The 22,906-nt window shown below is 41.7% G+C and overlaps 1 protein-coding gene across 1 annotated transcript; it reads right to left on the bottom strand.

Annotated features, from left to right (window-relative positions):
• Positions 1 to 1,079: 1,079 nt before the first annotated feature.
• On the bottom strand, positions 1,080 to 2,127 carry LOC142104816 (claudin-24-like). The gene has a single exon (XM_075189491.1). The coding sequence runs from the start codon at positions 1,919 to 1,921 to the stop codon at positions 1,259 to 1,261; it is 663 nt and encodes a 220-aa protein (XP_075045592.1). The 5' UTR covers positions 1,922 to 2,127; the 3' UTR covers positions 1,080 to 1,258.
• Between the last annotated feature and the right edge of the window lie 20,779 nt (positions 2,128 to 22,906).

The raw sequence follows: 22,906 nt of genomic DNA, 5'->3' as shown, positions 1-22,906 counted from the left end.
ACTTCAACATGAAGTGGAGCAATATCAGGAAGATTTCAGTGACCTTTTCTGTGTTTACTTAATTAAAGATGAAGCTTTCACTACATTGTTTTCCCGCTGCCAGTAACTGGCAAATTATCATCCATAATTCTAATAATATAAAAAACGGAATCTGGTGAAAATACACAATACTAAGCATTTGTTTAACTGTTCACAACTTTATCGAACCAACATTCTTTGTTTCAAATGTAATGTGACCCCCTTGGATAATCACAGAAAAGGATGGCCCTTTTCAAATACAAGAAAATACCTTGTCTGTCACCAAGACAGGTTTGTGAAAGTGAATCTTGCCCTGATCAAGGTAGATTATTATAAGCCTGGAAAGGATTATACAAACAATTGTAAGGTAAGCTGGCCTCCTTAGAACATTGTAGGTGACAATGCAAATTTCATAAAAGCATTAACAGGGCTGGGTTCAAACATGTGAGGGTGATATAATGGATGCCTGATGCTGAACAATCCTGTTAGTGTGTGTAATTGTTGTGAACATGTCATACACTATTCCTTCTATCTGGTGGTGTGTCCCATGCTCTACTGTGTATCTGCTGGAATGACTGAAATGTGTGCCCTGTTTACAAGAGAGAAAAACATTGCTGCTGCTAACTTATCTACAACTCTTTCAAGCTTCAACAAAACACCCTTATATTACCTTAATATTACTCAATCAAGGAGAGACCTAAAAGTCATCAATACGTGGAGGAATGAGAATACGAGACTAGTGGAAAGGTATTGTATTTCTTGTATTTAGTGTTTTAATTGGGAACATGTAATCTGCCACAATATATTAAGAGTGACAAGTCTCAAAAGGCAGCAACATCATACATATTGTTATAAATTACTTTATTTAAATAAAAGGAGGTACTTTGCTTTTAACAAAACCATTATTTTGGATTGTATAGGAAGTGAAACTGTCAATCAAAATAGTACTACAATTACAGCAACACATTTAAACACTTCAAATTATGCATTCATTTTGAGTGGTATAGTATTAATTTGTCAAACATACAACAGTATATTTGTAATGTCTACTACACTAATGAGTACAGATCCATATCAAATGGGTTAACCATCCTTACAGTGTTGTATGTGGAATTCAAGCAATTTCCAGTGTATATTAAATATATATAACTATTTTAGTTCTTGATTTTTGTGTGTTCCAACAAGTCCTCCCAGAGCATATAGACAGCCGTGATAGGGTTTCTGCTCAATTGCATAGTCTTCAGACGATCAGATCCGGGCATCTGCTTGATAAAGATGTAGGTTGGTAGAGTTGTCTGTGTATATTTTTAACCAAGCTCCTAACATTTGGTTGTTCAGCCGCACACAACATGGAGCAAAGCAACAATGAGCCCCCAAACACAAGGAAGAAAGAGCCGAACCAACACATGAACATAGCTTCTCCAAACTCCCACCGGGGGACAATTTCTGGGATTGTTTCATCCCAAAATTCCTGGACTGTATCATAAGCGATCCAAGATACTGGAACTAGAGCCGTGATACCAGAGGCCCAGAGTAATGTTCCTCCACAAAGTGCAAATTTCTTTTTGGCGTGCAATTCTCCAAACTTTAGACAATCCAAACAAATGACTGAAACGATGAGAGCAATGATCCCCAAACCATTTGAGAGAAGCATTAGAATTCTTGACATCCTAAGTGGAAATGGCAATGCCAAAAATGAATCAAAATCCTTGCATTCCATTGGGCCTTCATCTTGCACTACACATGTCTGCCACAGTCCCATGTTCCAAATTTCCATCTCATTCAGATCTAGGTTCAGATTTTTCCAAAGCGGTACAAAAGTGCTAACACAGGTGAGCACACATCCCAGCAATGCAAAAAACATTGCACCGTATTGCACTTTTAGCCTGTGGATCATAGCCATTTATTCCAGAACATACGTTGACAAAGGGTGAAGAAGGGATCTGCTCGGTGACTGATGTACTAGATCTAAGTGGTGTGTTGGTATTGTACTTAGTAGTGATAAATATAAGCTATTAGATGTCCTTTAAGTTCTTCGAAATTTGTGCCTATGTTTAGTGAATGAAGTTCTCAGTTTCAGGTTACTGGATTTCAGCCAATAAAACACTACTGTCTTGCAGACAAAGTCTCTGGAGAGATTTCATCATTGATAAACACCAAGGCGTAGGAGGGCTTTGCACTGAGCACATTCAAGTTTGTTGCTATTTTAAACTCTGAATGGAAATTTACAGTCCAGTGATACTATAGATTAATTTCACAATATTTTACTTTTCAATGGAAACAGCACATTTGATTCTACTTATTAAAGGCAAGAATGCTTTGTTTACTGAGCAATACTTATTAAGGCTAATTAGGAAAACTGTATGCACTATAGTAATTGTATATAGATATAATATAGTACAATAAGACAAAAAAGTAATATGATTTCTGCCAAATGGTTCCATAAGGGCAAGTTGAATTTGTTACTTAAAAAGCGTGACTTTGCAGTACAAAAATAACTGCTTTTTCAGGAAAATCGGGGTAGTTTACAATTATTAACGTCAGAGCAGCATTTATCTTTAATATGCATTTTGCATTAAAATAGGAAATCTCCACAGTAAAAAGTAATATAAATATATCTATCTACGATAATAATACGCTCAATTTTTTGTTTTTATATGTGAAATAGACTGCTTAATTACACAAGAACTGTTTTGTTTCTCTTTGTTTACCACTAGTGTTTTGTTTTATCACTATTAATTGAAGAGTTATGTACAATTCGGCACAGAGTGGTGTGAGCATCTGTCTACTTTTTTAAACGTAGTTTCATGAGCAATGAATACTATGATATAAGTTGGATAGTTGATATAACTGCAAATTCACATACACAAGCTACAACTTGGTCATTTTAAATTTGATCTCTTTTTCTCTTTTTTCCAGGCATAAATGCTGCAAGATAGATGCGTGGTATTACCTTTTAAGTACAATTGTCTTTAAAAACATGGGCAGAGATGGGATTACATTACAGATATACATGGGGACTTAATAGTTAGCAAAGGGTTAATGGGCGTTTACGTCCTTCTTTAAGGAACAATGGTGTCCAAGCTAACACAAATGTATCTTTATGTGTTGTAGAGGTGATATGTGATTTGTGTCTTTTCCATACGATGTGCCAAATGGCAGAGGAAACAAAGAGGTTTTCAAGCTGCTGCCAGCTCATGGCAATAAGGTATCTTGTAGTGCCAGAATGTGGGATACCACATATATTGAATGTTTATCCAGATTCTGAGGTGGATTGCAAAGGAAAAAAATCCAGGGATCTTTGTGGACAAGTGATTCCAGCATCTTTTCCTAAAATGAAGATTTCTGTTGGCAGGACCACCATAGGGTTATGGCCTCAGTTCCTCCAATATCTGGAGTTGGATGTGTTAAACATCCTGCTGAGCTTATCCTGGGTATTGTAACATCTATAATAGGGCTTGTAAGCTGTGCCTTTAATTACGGTAGAGGTTAAGCTGCTTGCTGTTCTCATCTCCTCCCAATAGTTCTCCGTGGTGGAGGTGGTGGGTGCTTAGGTAATTTTTCCATTCCTGTTTATGTCTCCATTGTGATGTCACTAATAAGTCAAGTATCATTGGGTGTAGTGAATAAATCATGTCTTTACATGTGGGAGAGGGGAGGAAGATTAACTATTATTGGCTCATATACTAGCAATGAGCCATCACCATTCGAATTGGCTGTCTAATATTCCAGGAGGCCAATTTAAACAAGTACAATGTAATAGTTCAGATGTACAGGATTATATCTAACAGGGAGGAGAGTTTAGGCTGAAATGTCTAGAGAAACAATATGATCCAATAATAGTGGAACAAGCATTTGATAAGGTAAAAGAGATGAATAGGGAAGATCTACTTACCTACAATCACATCAAGTGTCAGGCGGCAGACACTCTAGATGCCAGGGACGGTCACCTTCTCTGCTCCCTGGGCATCCCATTTCCAAGCAACGGGACACTACTTCCGGATCCCGCATGCACCCGAACATTGCGTCTCCATTGCTAGGCAACAGAGACGCCAGCAGCGATTCCCGTCAACGGTCAGAACAACTGACCACCGATCCCACGTCCACCAATGACAGGCAGCCATCATGTATTTATACCTGACTCTGGCCCCACTAGGTAGCCAGAGTATCTAGGTCTCTAGACTCCAGCACAGGCTTATCCCCTGTGTATACCTGACTGCTTGAATTTTGATCCGGTACTGCCTGACTACTCTTTTGGATCTCCCTCTGGACCCATTCCGATTTCCTGGTTTTGACCTTTTGACTTTCTGACTCTGCTCCTGCCTACTCCTTCGGTACCTGTATTGCCCGCATGGTTTGACATTTGGACTGCACGACTACACTAGTTCACCTACACCTCGCTGGTAGCTAACTGGGAGGACCGCGACCTGCACTTCTCTGCAGCAAACCCCAAACCCCCTTGCTGGGGTCCCTGGTGAAGACCTGAGGCGTGTTTAGATTCCGCGTCTCCTGACTTAGCAGCACCAATACCAGCAGTAAAGACTTGCAGAGCAAGTCTGTTCATGACAAAAAGGAGTTCAACAACAGCAACAGGATTTACTCTTTATCACACAGTACTCTAACTCATCTAATCAGTAAAGTCTGAAAGACATTTTACCAGCACAACCTAAAATGGTTTTAAGAAGAGCACCGAATTTAAGTTATAAAATTAACCAGACCAACTTGCTGGCATCAAGAACCACATGTTTAATAAATCAATCCCAACAAAAGGATTTTTCATTGTGGGAAAAGCAAAAATTGTATGACATTAGGTTATATAAGCAATAAACCAACATGCCTTTTTAAATCTCGCAATACTCAGCAATATTTTGAAATTAGGTGTTTTATGACTTGTGACACATCAATGTCATTTATTAGAATGTCCTTGTAACATACAGTGTGTTGGAAGAACAATTAGGAAATTGAGACATGGATAGGCGAACATCTGAGAAATATGCATAGTGTTTCTCAACATTTCTCTCAAATTCATAATAGAGACCCATAAAGATTACGTTTAATAGCTATCTCATGGGTTAATAAAAATTGTAGGAGGGGATTCTATTAGGAAAAGGAATAAAGAGGAAGAATCCTGGATCTTTAGGTCAAAAACTTTACTGCCTAGTGGACTAAATATTGATTTAAAAGTGCAATCACTAATATGTAAGGAGAGAGAATATTTGAAGTAATACATTTGTTATATGATTTTACTGATGCTATTTGATAAAATTATGAATATACATCTTTATATATATATATATATATATATATATATATATTTATATTTTTAAGCATACAGAAATATCATACTAGAAATGTTTGCTTTTAAAGACTACCGACAACATTAAATCAAATTGGGACAATATATTTGATGGACAACAATAAGGACTGTATAGATTTCACCTGAGAACGAGCGCTGTATTATACATATTTCTGTAAATTAAAATGTACATTATATATGTTAATATTATTGTGTATTGTTGAAGTTCAGCATATCACAAAGTGAAACAGCAGGCAAAGCAGTGCACATTTTATTGTGCATATATATTGCGCAGTCCCCAACACAACAAAAAGAGCTTTCAATCAAGTGGAGATGTAATTAGATATAGCAGCTGGATGTTGTGTGGTTGAGTATTGGGGGAAATGGGAAGACTGTGAATTACTGTATAATTTGGAATATCTGGTGCAATAGAGTCAAGTAAGGGTAGTATGTTTCATACCTGATTTCATTTGTGATTAGTTTCTGACTATACATTACTTTTCACTTCATCGTAAACTACATTTTTAACTCTAATCATATTACTTAAAACTTAAAGTAGGACTTTAAAGCAGGCTGCACCATTTGCAGGCTTGTTGAAACTAGAGATGCTCACTGACCCCTGTGAACTGGTTTTGGATCTGGATGAGCTTCGTGTTTTGTTTTTGGTTTTGGCAAAAACACCCTTGTGTGTTTTGGTTTTGGATTTGGATTTTTTGATAAAAATCTGCTAAAATCAAATAATTTTGCTCTTTTTTTGTTCCTACATTATTATTAACCTAAATAACACTAATTTCAAGTCATTTGCAGTCAATTTTGACCACCTCACAGATCACAATATTATTTTCATACACTTTCAATCAAAGACTGCAGCGACCTGGCTGGATGGTAAGCGACAGAGCTATGACAAACACACGGCAGTTCCTAGCACATCTAGGACACATTGGCACACAGCAGTGGCAGAAAAGAAAAATTGGGGTCCGCCCTTCCTCCCACCCTCCATGATGTTGGATCTTTAAAAGGAATTCAAAACTAGCGAGATCCGACAAATTCACGATGAGGTTTTGCTTCGTTTTCAATTGCGAGGGCGCGCGACAGGCTCGGTACTCGGATCCCCTAAGTTCGGGTGTGTTCGGTTCTCGCGGAACCGAGCCTGAACATCTCTAGTTGAAACCTCTTACTATATACCATGCCTCCCAACTGTCCCGATGCAAGTGCCGTAAAAGGGTCGGGGTTTACAAAACCGGACGGAGTTTTGCCTCAAAGTGACTGTTCCTGGGCAGGAATGGGCTGGGTTTGTGCAGATCAGGACGGGGCTTATTTCGTTCCGTTTCCGTGTTGGGAGGTATGTATAGACCAAAAATAAATTAGCCTGTTGCTGTGCAAGGCCACATAATTAGCAGGGAGAGTACTTAAACACCAAGAACTTTTCATCATCGTAATCTTAGTTTTGTATAAGGCACCGCAAAATCCACCGCCCCACACAATAAAATGTAAACAGAAATAGAGTCAGTAAAAATCACTACAAGAAGAGACAGCAGAAAAAGCAAAAGGGGATCACCGCACCAGGTATAAATTTAAAGGCATTACCCCTTAGTTTATCTTCAATTAAGACTATTTCAAGAAATGCATATTCTTTATGGGTGCACCCAACACATTATATTCAAAATATCAAAGAGAAAAAGAAAAAGGATGTGTATCCCAGGAGCACTCCCGGGTGGCCAGTATATTAAAATATAATGTTTATTAGGTATACATTAAAAAGTGTAAAATTGATTGGAGAAAGAGCGAAATAATAAAAACAGTGAAAATAATAGACATATATATAATTAAAATGTAGAGTTTCATATCTTTATGGGATTTAAGAATATTACCTAGATGATATATCTGCCTTATTTCTGGATATAGTGGAACTGACTTAGTAAAAGGCAGAATCAAACCCTCTTTTTTTCATCTATCGCATCTATGGTAGATGAAGATTAATTTAAGAACAAGCGGACTTATGATCATTCACACATTATTGAAATATATTTTTTGGTAACAGTGAGGCTATGCAATTTCTATTGCATTTTTAAATTCACAGCACATATGTCTTTTATTTTCACTGTTTTTATTATTTAGCTCTTTCTCCAATCAATGTTACACTATTTAATGTATACCTAATAAAAGTTATATTGTAATATACTGGCCACCCTGGAGTGCCCCTGGAATAGACATCCTTTTTTTTTTTCTCTTTCATACTGCAGAGAAAGCAACTACACAAGAAGACATAACTAGAATAAAGAAAACTTTACAAAAGATATTGGAGGTAGAAAGGGACAAACTAGTGCATGTTAATATTCAAGAAACGTAGAAAAGTAAACGGAGACAATAGGGGTGGAGAGAAGCTAGAGGAAGAACTAGGAGGAGAGACAGGAGGGAATTCTAGGATGGGGCGGGTTGGCAGCAAATGGAGATCATTTTGGTGGAGGGAAAGCAGTGGAAGAGGAGTGTGAGGAGAGAATTGTCTAAGGATGGGGCAGGATAAGCAAGCGTGAAATGTGAATTTCGAGCTTGGGGGTTAGTTGGGGCAGGGAATTAGCAAAGCTGGGGAAAAGCGTGGACAAAGTCTTGAACGCAATATTGTGAGGTGGTGACAGAAGAGGAAGAGAGACGAAAGTCATTGACAGAATTAATGCTCTTGGACACATCCAAAGAGAGGAAAGGGCGACAATGTTGCAAAGGTGAAGGCGACAGGATTGGGTGAGGGATTGGATTTGTGGACAGAAATTCAGGGTAGATTCAATGATGATTCTGAGCAGTGCGCAGTCATAAGGAAGATAGAAAGAGGGGATGTAACACTGGCTAGTGGAAAGACAAAAAACTCAGTTTTGAATTTGTTGAACTTGAAGTAGCGTCCAGTCATCCAAATGGAGATGGCAGAGAAGTTAATTACATACATAAATCTACCCTTATCTTTTAAAAATCACCAATCCGATTTATCTATTCACTACACCAACATGCCTGCTCTACATAAAAAATACATCTCACTCTCTTATGCTTTAAGGGGAAGTGACTTGAGATAAACATATAGGAACGTAGAACGAACATAATGTGCGTTTTTTAAATAACGCCCATACACCGGGCATGCGCACATCCGTATTTACAGTCCAGCGTATATAGGCAATACGTTCCTTGATGAATATGGTAGTAATTCAGTTACGTGGTGTAAAAACTGGTGCATGTAGCAGTGCGATTTTATATGCCCCTCTATCTAATTCCCACGCAGATGTGTTTGTGTACGACATGTATTTGTATTGCCGATTGACAGAAGAACACACAGGCTTGCGATTCCTTCCTTACCCTATCATAATTATTATCATACTAACCCTGCTTATTAACCCTTTGTCTGACCAGTACATATGCTGTTTGCATGATATTGCCAGATATGAAAGAAGCGTATACAACATACCTCAAAAGTATAAATGTACATTAGTACATATTTTCTTTACAAAAATAAAATGCACACATACATTTTTTTTACAAACAAATTTTTATAGTAAATTTAAATAACACAAAATACAATATAACTGTTTTATAATCACAATCTTATGACATTTTGTAAACATATCTTAACTCTAAGTTTATTCACACATTTTCCAAGCCCAGCAGAGATCAGAAGTGGTACATTAAGTGAGAATCTCTGCAAATATTCATGTTTTACTGACCAATGATGTCAGACACATGTGGAATAGGCCTAGGGAAAGACACATTTAGTAAAGAAAGGCTTTCTGAGGTCTACACGTTTATGCTGCATAACAAAATAATTACTATTATACTAGATTATAACATAAAGATACTTACATTCTTCTGAAGGCTCCTGAGATGTCCCTGCTTCATTCTGCGCCTCCATGGTCTTCTCCAGGGACTTCACTTTGATCTCCTCCAGGGGCTTCTCCATTATCACGTGGACTCCCACCCAGAATTCTGCTCTGGACTCTTTCTCCGGGAGTGGGGAAAGGGATTGGTCTGGGGTTGTGGAAGGGCCGCCTCCTCCTGAGGCTCCTCCCTAGCCTCCTGATTTTGTCAGGGGCTACGGTGGCAGCGGTGTAGGCGTTCTGTTGGAAGAAATATGACACGAGTTGTTGAATAAATTTTATCTCTGAATAAATTTTATCGCACATACATAGATACATACACAGTAGGTTTAAATGTGAAATATACAGTAGAGTATAGTACCACACATGGACCATTACTCCATCAATGGTCAAATAAACATACCTCTACACCACTTTCATATGGATTTCACCTAGGAGGTTGATATTAATCACATACTGATTCTGGAGAAAGTAGAAGCCTGCGTGTTTGCAAGTGAATGAGACTTTTCATTATTATCCTCACTGATTAGCTCTTAGGCCATATGAGGGCGTAGGCAGTCGCAGATCTCTTCTATATATATCTTATGTATCTAAAATGCTGATTTTATATCACCTGTCCTTAATGAAGCATCTGTCATTCAGTCACAATAATCAGCCTTAACCAGGCAATTAGGGGTGTTACAGCTCCTGGCCTTTCACACATAACCAATCGCAGGAGAGAATATCGTTACATACGCTATATAACGGCTGGAGGGGTAATCATTAATCCCTGTCATTTTGTGATCCAAAACTTTTTACTTTGTTCTTTGATTTGTACTGAATCATACAACTTCAGATTAGTGCCAAATTATTTATTTCTGTGTGGCCTATATTTGCTTCAAGTGGTGAGTACAAAGATATGTTGGACATAAAGTACAGTGTATATATAGAATGAAATGTTTTTTCATTAATTACTGGCTTGTTTTCCGGTTTAGTATATTAAAGCTTCTGATTACTGCCAAATAATTAATTTCTGTGTGGCCTATATTTGCTTCAAGTTGTGAGTACAAGGAAATATGTGAGACATATAGTACAGTCAAGGCCGGTGCAAGGTTTCTCGGCGCCCTCGGCAAAGCTTCAACCTACCGCCCCTCCTCCCCTGAATTCCCACTTCCTACCGCTTCACATACTTGACATTTGTAAAATAAAATTAGTAACTCTTACCTCCTCTTGGCTGGCTGGTAAAGCTGCAGTACAGTTGCACTAATGTCTAGATGTACTGATGTCTGATGCAGAATGCTGTCCAGGCTTCACAGCTGCTCAGAGCAACCACAAGGATTTCTAGATTTCTAGAAGTGAGGCTCCAAATGTTAGATTTCAGAACAAAGCAAAAAAAACTTCACATCCCTCACATGTTACATACTAACATGCCCCCCACTGCCCACCACCTTTTCTCAAACATGCCGCCTGCCCACCAGCTATTCCTACACATGCCACCCATAACCATCAGCTTTTGTCACACATGCCACCTCCATTCCACCAGCTTTTCTCCAATGTCTCCCTGCCCACTAGCATTTTCTTTTCATAGCATTTCCTTGCCCTAATCGCCCTAGCCAACTTTATTCCCACATGTCCCCTGCCCACCAGCTTCTATCTCAAATGGCCCCACTGCCCACCAGCAGTCTCAAACCCCCTCTCAAACAGCTTTTGTTCTCACTTGCTATCTTTATTATTATTATTGTTTATTTCTATGGCATCACAAGATATCCACAGCACTGAACACAATACAAAACAGTAGACCTTACAGGGAAAAACAGTACAGAACAATTAACAAGTATTACCAAAACTCCCGGAACACCAGACATAGCAATTATAATGAGGCTGGAGCAGAAGAAATGGTGGAGACAGGAGGGAAGAGGGCCCTATCATAAGAGCTTACACCCTAAGGGGAGGGCAAGCAGACAGCAGACACAAAGGGAATAAGAAGGGATCAAGAGCAGGAGAAGCAAGAAGAGGCAGGGAAGAGAGAGGTGAAGAGAATAAGAATGGAGAGAGAGGGTTAAGTGAATGGCTGGTAGGCTTTAAGAAGAGATGAGTTTTAAGTGCCCATTTGAAGGAGCAAAAATTAGGAGATAGTCGGATGGAACGTGGGAGGTTGTTCCAGTGGAGGTGGGCAGCTGGAGAGAAATCTTGGACTTGCGAATGTGAAGAAATGATCAGGGTAGAGGAGAGGCGATGGTCATTGACCGAGCATAAGGAGCTGGAGGGAATGTGGATGGAGAGGAGATTGGAGTAATAAGGGCCAGTTGTGCGGTAGAGGGCCTTGTAAGTGATGGTGAGAAGTATGAAAAGAATCCTGTAAGGAAAGGGGAGGCGGTGTGAAAGTAAGATGAGCCTCGCAGCCGCGTTAAGTATAGAATGAAGGGGGTGAGGTGAGAGCGGGGGAGGCCATGTGATGTTACGTAGTTGCAAGTGACAGGATTGGGCAAGGGATTGAATATGGGGGACAAAAGAGAGGGAGGAGTCAAGGGTGTTTCCCAGGCAGTGGAGTTGGGGGGACAGAAGAGATGGTGGTGGTGTTAACAGTGATAGAGAAATAAAGGAGGCATGAGAATCTACAAGGATGTATGACCATGAGTTTTGTTTTAACAATGTTGATTTTGAGAAAGCGTGAGGACATCCAGGAGGAGATGGTGGACAGGCAGTCAGATGAACGAGAGAGCGGAGGGGGGTTGAATATCATCGGCGTAAAGGTGATACTGGAGACCTAAGGAAGAGATGACTACACCCAGGGAGGTAGTATAAAGAAATGAGTAAAGGGCTGAGAACAGAGCCCTGAGGGACTCCAACAGGGACGGTGGAGGGGGGGCGCATGAGCCAGACGTGAAAACAAATAAGGAGCGGTTTGCAAGGTAAGAGGTGATCCAAGCTAGGACGGAGCCAGCGAGTTCAAGAGAGATAAGGGTCTGCAGCAGGAGGGGAGGTCCACGGTGTCAAAGGCCGCGGAGAGGTCAAGGAGGATGAGCAGGGAGAAATGACCCCTGGATTTAGTCGAGAGGAGATCATTAGTAACTTTGGCCAGGGCGATTTCAGGGGAGTGGAGAGGGCGGAAACCGGATTGGAGAGGGTCATGGAGGGAAAAAATAAACAGTAATAAATAAATAAATAGCTTAATGCTGTATGTATGTCATTTAGGTTACCTTTGTTTATGTCTTAATGTATTCTGCAGATAAAATAAATGGTTGCCCAATGTAACCCTCCACTCCCTTCCTCTAATTATCTCCAGCCACCTCTCCCCCCCCATTTTCTGTAGCCACCTCTCTCACCATTATTTGTAGCCCCCCGCCACCCATTTTCTGTAGATCCCTCTCACCCCATTTTCTCCTTCCTCCTCTACTCCTCATTTTTTCCAGTCTCCACTCCCCCCCCCCATTTTCACCAGCATGTTTTCTGTAGCTCCCCACCTTTTTCTCCAGCCCCCTCTCACCGCATTATCTGTAGCCCTCTCCCTCCGATTTCTCTGTAATTACCTTTTTTTTATCTTTACTCTTCTTTACCGCATCCTTGCTTCTTCTTTCTGCTTTCTCCTTTCCTTCCTGGACCCTCTCAGCTCCTCTCCATCATCATCATCATTTATTTATTTATATAAATCTCCACTGACAGCATTGTGACATCACAACGCAGGAACCAGGCGCTGGAGGGATGCTGACCGTGTTTCTTTAGACCTAAGGACAGCAGCATGGAGAAATAGCGCCTAACTGACAATGTCACCTTCCGAAACATTGTTTGTGTGGGTACCCGGCCACAGTGCCGCCCCCCCCACCCCCAGAGCACAGCACTCTAGGCAGCTGCCTAATGGTGGCGCCAGCCCTGAGTACAGTCTTTTTATTAATTACTGGCTTCTCTGTTTAGGATACTACAGATTCTGATTAGTGCCAAATTATCTAAGTGTGGCCTATATTTGCTTCAAGTGGTGTGTATAAGGACATATGTGGAAGGTTATACAGTACAGTACAGTACATATATAGTACAGGTTATACACAATGAAAGGCTTTGTATTAATTACTGGCTTGTTTCCCTGTTTGGGATTATTTGATGATGCCTGAGCCACAGGAACCTGGGACAAGCCAAGGCTCAGAATCCTCCGAGTCTCAGCGGAGGCAGCCCAATTTCACTGCCAGAGAGATTGAAGTGCTAGTAGAGCTCATGGTGGAAAGGCTACTACACTACCAGCTAGCAGCTCTCCATTAGAATATCGGTGACTGAAGTTAAAAAACGGTCAGCAATTTAATAAAATTATTATATTGTGCTCTTAGTCCTAGTACAGTTCTTCTAAAATTTGTCATAGCATAAAAACATTGTCCAAGGTATGGCAGACCAACATCTTTTATACATTTTAAAACGTATATATTATCAATCCTGCTATGGCTGGGTAGCTTTCTGTTATTAGTATGTGACCTTTAGACCCAATACACTTCTATCTATATGTAATTTCTCTCGATCCACCTTTGCTCAGTTGGAGTATCACAAGGCTCAGTACTAGGTTCTCTGCGGTTCTTGATTTATACCACTTCTCTTGGAAACTAATAAGCTGCTTTGCATGCCAGTATCATCTCTATACAGATGATACACAAATTTATCTATCCATCTGTGATGTCCCGCGTTACTGACTGTCTTTTGCCATTTCATCTTGGATGTCCTCTAGCCAACTCAAACTTAATCTTTCAAAAACAAAATTAAGAATATTTCCACCCAGCAACAGAAGACGCCTACCTGGCATTTCTATTTTTGTTGACAACATGACCATAAATCCCACCCTGCAAGCTCGCTGCCTAGGTGTGATACTTTATTCCCCACATCGACTCTATATTTAAATCAAGCTGCATACATCTAAAAAACATTTCCAGAATATGCACATATCTCACACAAGACACAGTAAAAATTTTAGTTGATGCACTCATCATCTCCCACATTGACTATTGCAATTCCCTCTTTACTGTTCTTCCCCGAATCAAACTCAAGCCCCTACGATCTATTTTGCACGCAGCGACTAGATTGATTTTCTCTGTAAATCGTTCTTCCACTGCTGAACTACTCTGTCAGTCTCTACATTGGTTGCCTGTTTTTTACAGTATCCAATATAAAATATTTCTACTAACATACAAGGCCAACATCAAAACTGCATCTCCACACTTGTCTCAAATATCTCCAAACTCGACATCTCCATTTTGCACAAGATCTGCGTCTCTCTTCCACTCTCATTACAATGCGCTCAGTTCTGGTTACAGAATTTTTTTCAGTCTACCAATTCCCTCCCTCGCACAATTAGACTTTCTTCTTTTCTTCAAACCTTCCAGAGTTCTCTGAAAACCCACCTCTTGAGGCAAATTTATAATATTCCTTTTAACCTCCCTAGGATACCCTATTACCACCTTTTACACAGTTCACACAAGACTACAACCATCTGACTCCAGACCAACATTGCTGTGTGACTGGATCATATGGCCACTAGACACTCTTTAACTCTGCCTTCTGTCTGGGCCAATATGCAATGTGTGGAACTTGATCTCATGTTTCAGACCCATTGTACTGTAGATTGTAAGCTTGCAAGTAGGACCTTCTTACCTCTCAGTCTGTCTGTAGTACCAAGTATTATTTTATTACTGTGTTTGTTCCCAATTGTAAAGCACTATGGAATTTGGTGGCGCTATATATATATTGATGGTGATCATTTTTGGGTATGTTTGCAAAACATGATCCCACATATACACTTAAACTTCCAATGAAATAAACCAAAGCCAAAATTAAAAAGCTTGTTATGAAATCTACTAAAATTATGTAAAAATGTTGATGCTATGGACTCAAACATAGTTCCTTATGTAATTCTTTTTTTCATCCACTATGTTAGCTGAAGATGTGCATACACAGAATGAAGATGATACCACCATGGAGGACACCCGTGATGTTAAGATTTTTACACCCCTGGATAAAGAGGCAGGGGGCACTGGGCAGCCTCCAAACCTTCGAAAATTTTATTCCCATATGTATGTTACAAATCAAACAATGGAAGCAAACAACGATCAATTAAGCACCACCCACACCCTTATACTTTACACTCTTCACACTTTCCAAAACATAGACACTGCCTTGACCTGTCTCACTAAACTCATTGCCCATTATTTCACTAATAACCCTTCTGCCCCTATGCCCCATGATACCACTGCTTATCCTATGACACATGATTTCACTCCTTCCTCTGTGACACATTTCATCCCTCCAGCCCTTATGCCTCATTTATCCCCTTCTGCTCCTATGCCACTGTCACAATTCTGATGCCAGAACGGTAGAGGAACAGAATCCTGCCATAAACTAGAAACAATGCCCCAGCAAGGCGCAGAGTCTAACAAGGAGATGGTGTTCACCAGGGACCAGCCGAAAGGCGGTTTGGGCTTAGTTGCTTTTCCCTGCAGGTCGCGGCCCTTGCTAGGAGTAACTAGGTGGAACTTCTTAGAGGAACAAGCCTGAGGGGTCGGCAATAGAAGAGTGTCAGTTCTGCAGACAATTGGTTACCACTGGATTGGCGGCAGGACACTCAGGAGGTGTTTGTTCAGCAGTCAGCAGATTCCACAGGAGCAGAGGAGAAGCGCTATACAAAAGTGTCAGCTCTGCAGACCACTGGTTACCGCTGGGCTGGTGGCAGAATACTCAGCAGGTGTCTTGTCCAACAGTCAGCAGATTCCACAGGAGCAGAGGAGAAGCACTATAATAAAATGTCAGCTCTGCAGACAACTGGTTACCGCTGGGATGGCGGCAGAATATTCAGGCGGTGCTTCGTCCAGCAGTCAGCAGATTCCACAGGAGCAGAGGAGAAGCGCTGTAATGGAGTGTCAGCTCTGTAGACGAGCAGAAGGACAAGGAGCCACATCAGAATGCTATGAAATAAAAAGAACAGGCACTGAGGATACTGAGGAAGTGCCTTTTAAACTTTTGGAGGCAAAACTTCAACCAATGTGAGAGGGATCGAGGAAATTGACAGGACGGGTCTGCGCATGCGCAGACCCGGAGCGAAGATGGTGGCGCCCGACCCGGAGCAAGCAAACGGCCGGAGCAGGTAATTGCGCCGGGGATTGGGTGTATGGCCCGATCGCCCGGAGTGTGACAGCTACATTTCTTCATTTATACCCCATGCCATATTTCTCCCCTGAGGCTCCTATGCAGACAGGTTACCCTAATTATCCACCTCAAGTTAACCCACATTATCTGCCCCAAGTTTACCCCCCTGCCCCACTGCCATCTCCTGCCCCGCTGCCATCTTCTGCCCCTCCGCCATCTGATGCCATTCCACCCTCTGCTGACCCACTGCCCTCTGCTGCCCCTCCACCACGTGATGCAGCACCTGCTCCTCCACCACCGGTGGAATCAACATCACAGATGACCTGTAGTAAAAAAAAAAGAACAGGGGCAAGCGTGGCCGCAAATTAAAATATTAGGTTGCCAGATGTATATTTTCACGTGTGGTTTTGTTTGTCACTTTTTTAAGTTTTTTTGTTTCACGTAATACGCAATTTTACATGTAAAGTATGATGAAATCCCATATTCTTTATAGCTGGAATAGTCTTGGGAATCTGAAGGTCATCCACCTCCTGGCCCGCAACCTCACCCTCTTCCACCCATGGAACCACACTCCTGATAGCGATCTTATGGAATACCACACACAGAGCAATTACAATATTGGGCATATACATAAGAGATCCACCAGACCGGTCAAGGCAGCAGGATCTGGACTTTAAAAGGCTAAAAGTCTGCTCTATAACCAATCTAGTGGAAGTATGCCTTTAATTGTTGCAAAATTAGGGAGATCATTTAACATGATATGGGTCTATTGTAATGCTACAATTTTTGGCAACTGATTCTACAAGTACACCATATTGCAAAGGGTGGTAATATTTTGCAAAGGTGCTAGACCTACCATTTATGATTACAATGTATACCAATGTATTTAGCACATCAAAGCCCTACTAAATAATGATGTGATGTAAAATAGTACTTAATAACCACGTGTCACCATATGGCCTTGCACCTTCTTGCCTCTGTTGCAAACTGCACCACATTCCTGATTTCCTGAATGCTCCCCGACCATCTAGCAATTAAACAACGAACCTGGAGAGAAGCATCACACATAGCCTGGACATTGATCGAGTGGAAATGCTTTCTATTTGCATAAATAGAGGCATTTCCACCCGACGTGACCAGGGGTACATGTGTACCATCTACTGTCCCTATAGCATGCAGAAAGCCTGCTATATTGGTGAACTAATGCTTTACGGGCACAAGGGACTCCTCATCAAATGGCAGATGGATGTAGTGCTGGGTACGCAACAGGAAATCCCTTAGCACAACGTTCAGCACACGACTGAAGGTGGCTTGGGGTATTCCTACTGTGACACCCACTGTGATCTGGACAGATCAAGACGCACAGAAGTGCAATACCACCAAGAATTTGGTTGGCGGTGGTATTGGTGTCAGGATGTTGCCCTAAGGCTCTAGGTCACTCTCACAATGCACAGGGTGTCCATGATGACATGAGGTGGTCCAGTTGCTGGTTTTGGAGGGGACGACACCTGTAGTCCTCCAGATTTCACACTTCCACCATGCTCATATCTGGCTATATATGAGTAAGATGGATGAAAAAATGCATATTTTGTAGTCTTCTTGTACATTAGAGACCTACAAATAGTATGTTCATCACAAAGTTTCTGTAAAATACCCCCCCAAAACCAAAAAATAATAATCACATGAAATTTAGGAAACATGACAATTTCATAAAATTAGATTTTTTTTTTTTACAAATGTATGGTAATACATTGTGATACATAGTGAACAACATGGGCAAGATGTTGACAAACACACAACAGCAAAGCAAATGTATGCAACTGTGTTTCGAAATAGACAACACGCACATAACATTTTAAAACAGACAAGCACAGGTACAGCACATTTTATTACGTAAAAAATATATGAAAATAATTTGAAAAGCAGAGACAATTTCAAACATTCCCACACTCTCAAACTATAAAGTGCTTGTAAAATATAAAATAATGCACCTATTTCTTTAGTAGGAGAATTCTACAAAAATCTAAAAATATTCAAATGTCTGCAAAATACAAATCTGTATCACTAAATGGTCTTATATAGTGTTTTATGAGTGGTGTCAGGTGTGCAGGTGAATAGTCAATTCTCCTATCAGATGACGAAGATGTGAATGCTGTGCTTATTAATCACTATCATCTGTGACTTAGAATTAGAGATTGGCTGGCTCAGTTCCCCGAGAACCGAACCCACCCGAACTTTGCCTATCTGAGTACTGAGCCGAGCAGGCTCGCTACTCTATCGCCCGTTCGGAATCGGAATCGAGGCAAAGTGTCATTGTGACGTTGTCGGATCTCAGAGCTCGGTTCTCGAGATATTTGAAAAGCATAAATACCCGACTCCACAGCAATCCATCGCCATTTGACAGAGGGAGAGAGCAGGGTTAGGTCACAGGCTGTATTAGAGCAGGGACAGAGCAATAATTGTACACCTTATTCTTTGTATTATTATTTCAATTCTAATCTATTCAATTCTATTATTATTACCAATTCTATTAGCAATTGTTAGAGCAGGAAGAGAGGAGGATAGAGGAGGCATTTTTTTTTTTCAATATTTTGCGCTACAAGTGCTTTGGGGTGTCCCATATTCCCCAGTGGGAAACAATAATTTTTCTGGCTGCCAAAAGTCATATTTAGCAACATTATCTGTACAATATTTTGCACTACAAGTGCTTTGGGGTGTCCCATATTTCCCAGTGTGAAACAATAATTTTTCTGGCTGCCAAAAGTCATACTTAGCAGCACTATCTATTTATACAATATTTTGCACTACAAGTGCTTTGGGGTGTCCCATATTCCCCAGTGTGAAACAATAATTTTTCTGGCTGTAAAAAGTCATATCTAGCAGCAGTATCTATTGAATATTTTGCACTACAAGTGTATTGGGCTCATTAAAATGGATTCAAAGCAGTCCACATATGAGCATAATCAGCAAGTAGGTGCTGGCACCAGTACTGATGGTAGTCTTCCCTGTACGTCATCTGGTAAAGCCTATGTAAAAGTACATAGGCCCTCGACCTCTCTGCAGCCTTCGACACCGTCGACCACCCCCTCCTCCTCCACACCCTCCAGTCCTTTGGCCTCTCCGGCCCAGTCTTGTCCTGGTTCACCTCTTACCTTGCTGATCGTTCCTTCTCCGTCACCACCTCTGGGTTTCTCTCCCCCCGTCCACCCTTCCAGTCGGGGTCCCTCAGGGCTCTGTTCTGGGACCCTTACTCTTCTCTCTATACACCTCTTCCCTGGGTGAACTCATCAGCTCCTACGGCCTCAACTACCACCTCTACGCTGTCGACACTCAACTATACCTCTCCTCTCCTGATCTCTCTCCCTCCCTCCTCTTTAGAGTGTTCGCCTGCCTCTCTGCCATGTCCTCCTGGATGTCCTCTCGATTCCTCAAACTTAACCTCGCCAAAACTGAACTCATAGTCTTTCCTCCGCCTCACACCTCGCCCCCTTCTGACCTCTCTATCACTGTCGACAACACCTCTATCTCCCCTGTCCCCCAACTTCGCTGCCTCTGTGTCATCCTAGACTCCTCTCTCTTCTTTGGCCCCCACATTCCCTCTCTTGCTAAATCCTGCCGCTTCCAGCTGCGTAACATTGCTCGCATCCGGCCCTTCCTCTCCCAAGAGGCCACCAAATGTCTTATTCACTCTCTGATTATCTCCCGCTTGGACTACTGTAACCTGCTCCTCACTGGCCTCCCCCAATCTCATCTCGCTCCCCTTCGTTCTGCACTTAACGCAGCCGCTAGGCTCATCTTCCTTTCTCGCCGCTCCTCGTCTGCCTCCCCCCTCTACCAATCCCTTCACTGGCTCCCCTTCCCCTAAAGAATCCTCTTCAAGCTCCTCACTCTTACATACAAGGCCCTCACCAACTTCACTGCAAACTACATCTCCCCCTCCTCTCTATTCATGCTCCATCCTGTCCCCTCCGATCTGCCAATGACTGTTGCCTCTCTTCCCCCCTTATCACCTTCTCCCATGCGCGTATCCAAGACTTCACCCGCGCTGCCCCCCTCTCCTGGAACAAGCTCCCTCCCTCCATCAGAACTTGCCCTAATCTGTGCAGTTTCAAACGGGCTTTAAAAACCCACCTTTTTCTTAAAGCCTTTCAGTCTCTCACTTAACTTCCTACCTTTTCTTCTGCCTCTTCCCCCTCACTCCCCTTCCCTCATAGTTTTTCTCCGTTCCTCCTTCTCTCCCTCCCTCCCCGTGTCTCTCTGTCTGTCTACCCCGCCCCTTAGATTGTACGCTCCTTTGAGCAGGGTCATCTCTCCTCCTGTCTCCACCACTTTCAACTCTGCTCTCCAGCTATCAACCCTCCTCCTCGAGGATCCTCTTCCCCCCCCCTGTCCCCTCTCGCTCTCGCTCCCTCCTCTCCCTCTGGGAGTTTCCCTGTCACCCTTGCCCTCCCTCCTGGGCTCCGTTGTATGCGGACTCTCCCCTCCCCCTACCCTAGCGTTGAGCTCATTGAGTTACTGTGATTATTGTTTACTGTACTGTGCTATCTCACCTTGTATTGTAATTCTGTTTGTCCTAATTCTGTATGGCGCCACGGACACCTAGTGGCGCCCTATAAATAAAAATTCATAATAATAATAATAATAATACATAGTCTTTTTAAATCAGGAAAAAAAAACACACTCAAAAAAAAGTAAGTATACAAGTGTAGGGTGCAATCTACCCCCAAATAGGAAAGGGACTTGGGGCATTTCTATATCACGTACAGTCTTGAAAGGTTTCTGTTTTGGCAATTTCTCAATAAGGGTAGGGTGTCATACACAGACTGACCCCAAACTGGCTCTGTCCATTTCAATTTATATTGTACAGTCTATAACGGCTGAACTTTTTACTATTTTCTACAAGTGGAGGGGGGCCTATAGAGACAGAAAATAAACTGCCTTTGTTCATTTCTATTTATATTGTACAGTCTATAACGCCTGATTTTTTTAATATTTTCTACAAGTGGAGGGGGGCCTAGAGAGACAGAAACCAAACTGCCTTTGTCAATTTCTTTAGATATTTAACTATAAGTGTAGGGTGTAATATACACCCAAAGACGATGGCTGCATTGCCAATATGCATAGATGGAGAGGAAGACAATCTGGTTTGTGTGTATAATTAATGACGGCCTACCAGGAATTAAACTGTTTTTTTCATAATTATATAGCTTTACAATTACATTACTTATCCAAGAAACAGGTGGAGCACTAAATTTGGTCATTTTATGCCCAAAAACATTGATTTTTAAACAAAATTGCAAAACAAAACCAAAACCAAAACACGCAATGGCGGTTTGGCAAAACCAAAACCAAAACACAATGGTAATCCAGATCCAAAATCAAAACCAAAACACGGGGGTCAGTGAGAATCTCTACTTAGAATTGACCTTGATCAGGTGCAAACCTTACGTCTGCTTGCACTGGAGCTTGAATCCAACGCATCTGCTGGGAAACGTTAGTAGTATACATTGCCTCTGTGCATACACCCCTTCCCCCCCCCCAGTTCTGCTGCTGAAATTGTAGGTTGCCATAAAGGACCTTTGTGCTCCAGGGTTAATTGGATGTAGCTGCTTTCATTGCGGTATGCCCAGGTTCTGAGCAGGCGCAGTGAGATTTTGTGCAAAATATGTCTAAGGGGGTGTTTTATGTTCTGCACTATGTTGTGACCATTTCAGATTAAAATTAATAATTTTAAAAATGTATAAAACACCTTTGGAGGTGAGGCAAAAATTTATGAAATAAATGTGTTTTCATGCATGAATATTATCACAGAAGCTTTGATAATCTAGGCACTGCGTTATTACTATGCACCAGGATTCCAAGTCAGCACGTTTTTTAACGGTGTGGCCTTGGAACCCTCTTATACATCTGGGGGTAAATGTATGAACATTCGGGTTCTTCAACACCCGCGTGTTCAGCGTATTCGGCGATTAAATTTCAAGCGGCGCTGCATTGTAAAGGGAAGTTTCCCTTTACAATGCAGCGCCGCTTGAAATTTAATCGCCGAACACGCTGAACACGCAGGTGTTGAAGAACCCGCATGTTCATACATTTACCCCCTGGTCTGATGCTCTACCCACTGTCCAATGGCCAGCCTTGGGTTCTGGGTTTGGTTAGAAGTAAATGGAGCCATTCTCAGAAACTGTATCAGCCACCTCTTGTTTTCCCACATGTATACCTTCATCCACTCAGTCATCCATTTCCTTATTCTCTCCCTTAGGTGCCCTGTCATCCATCATCTCAAGTACAACATGTTCTACCACTGCTGCACCTGCCTCTCTTCCCCATCCACTGTCTCCTTTTCGTCTTCTGACTCTCCATCATTTACCCTCAGATACAGCATGTTGTCCCACTTCTGCACCCGCCTCTCTCCCACATCCACTGTCTCCTTCTCTTCCTCTGACTCCCCATCATTTACCTTCAGATACAGCATGTTCTCCCACTGCTGCAGATGCCTCACTCCCTCATCAACTGTCTCCTTCTCTTTCTCTGACTCCCCATCATTTACCTTCACGCACAGCATGTTCTCCCGCTGCTGCACCTGTGTCACTCCCTCATCCACTGTCTCATTCTCTTCCTCTGATTCGCCATCATTTACCCTCAGATA

This window comes from Mixophyes fleayi, chromosome 1 (genome assembly GCF_038048845.1).
Source record: "Mixophyes fleayi isolate aMixFle1 chromosome 1, aMixFle1.hap1, whole genome shotgun sequence".
Lineage (NCBI taxonomy): Eukaryota > Metazoa > Chordata > Amphibia > Anura > Limnodynastidae > Mixophyes > Mixophyes fleayi.
The sequence above is the reverse complement of the archived record's forward strand: the minus strand, read 5'-3'. Positions and strand labels throughout refer to the sequence as shown.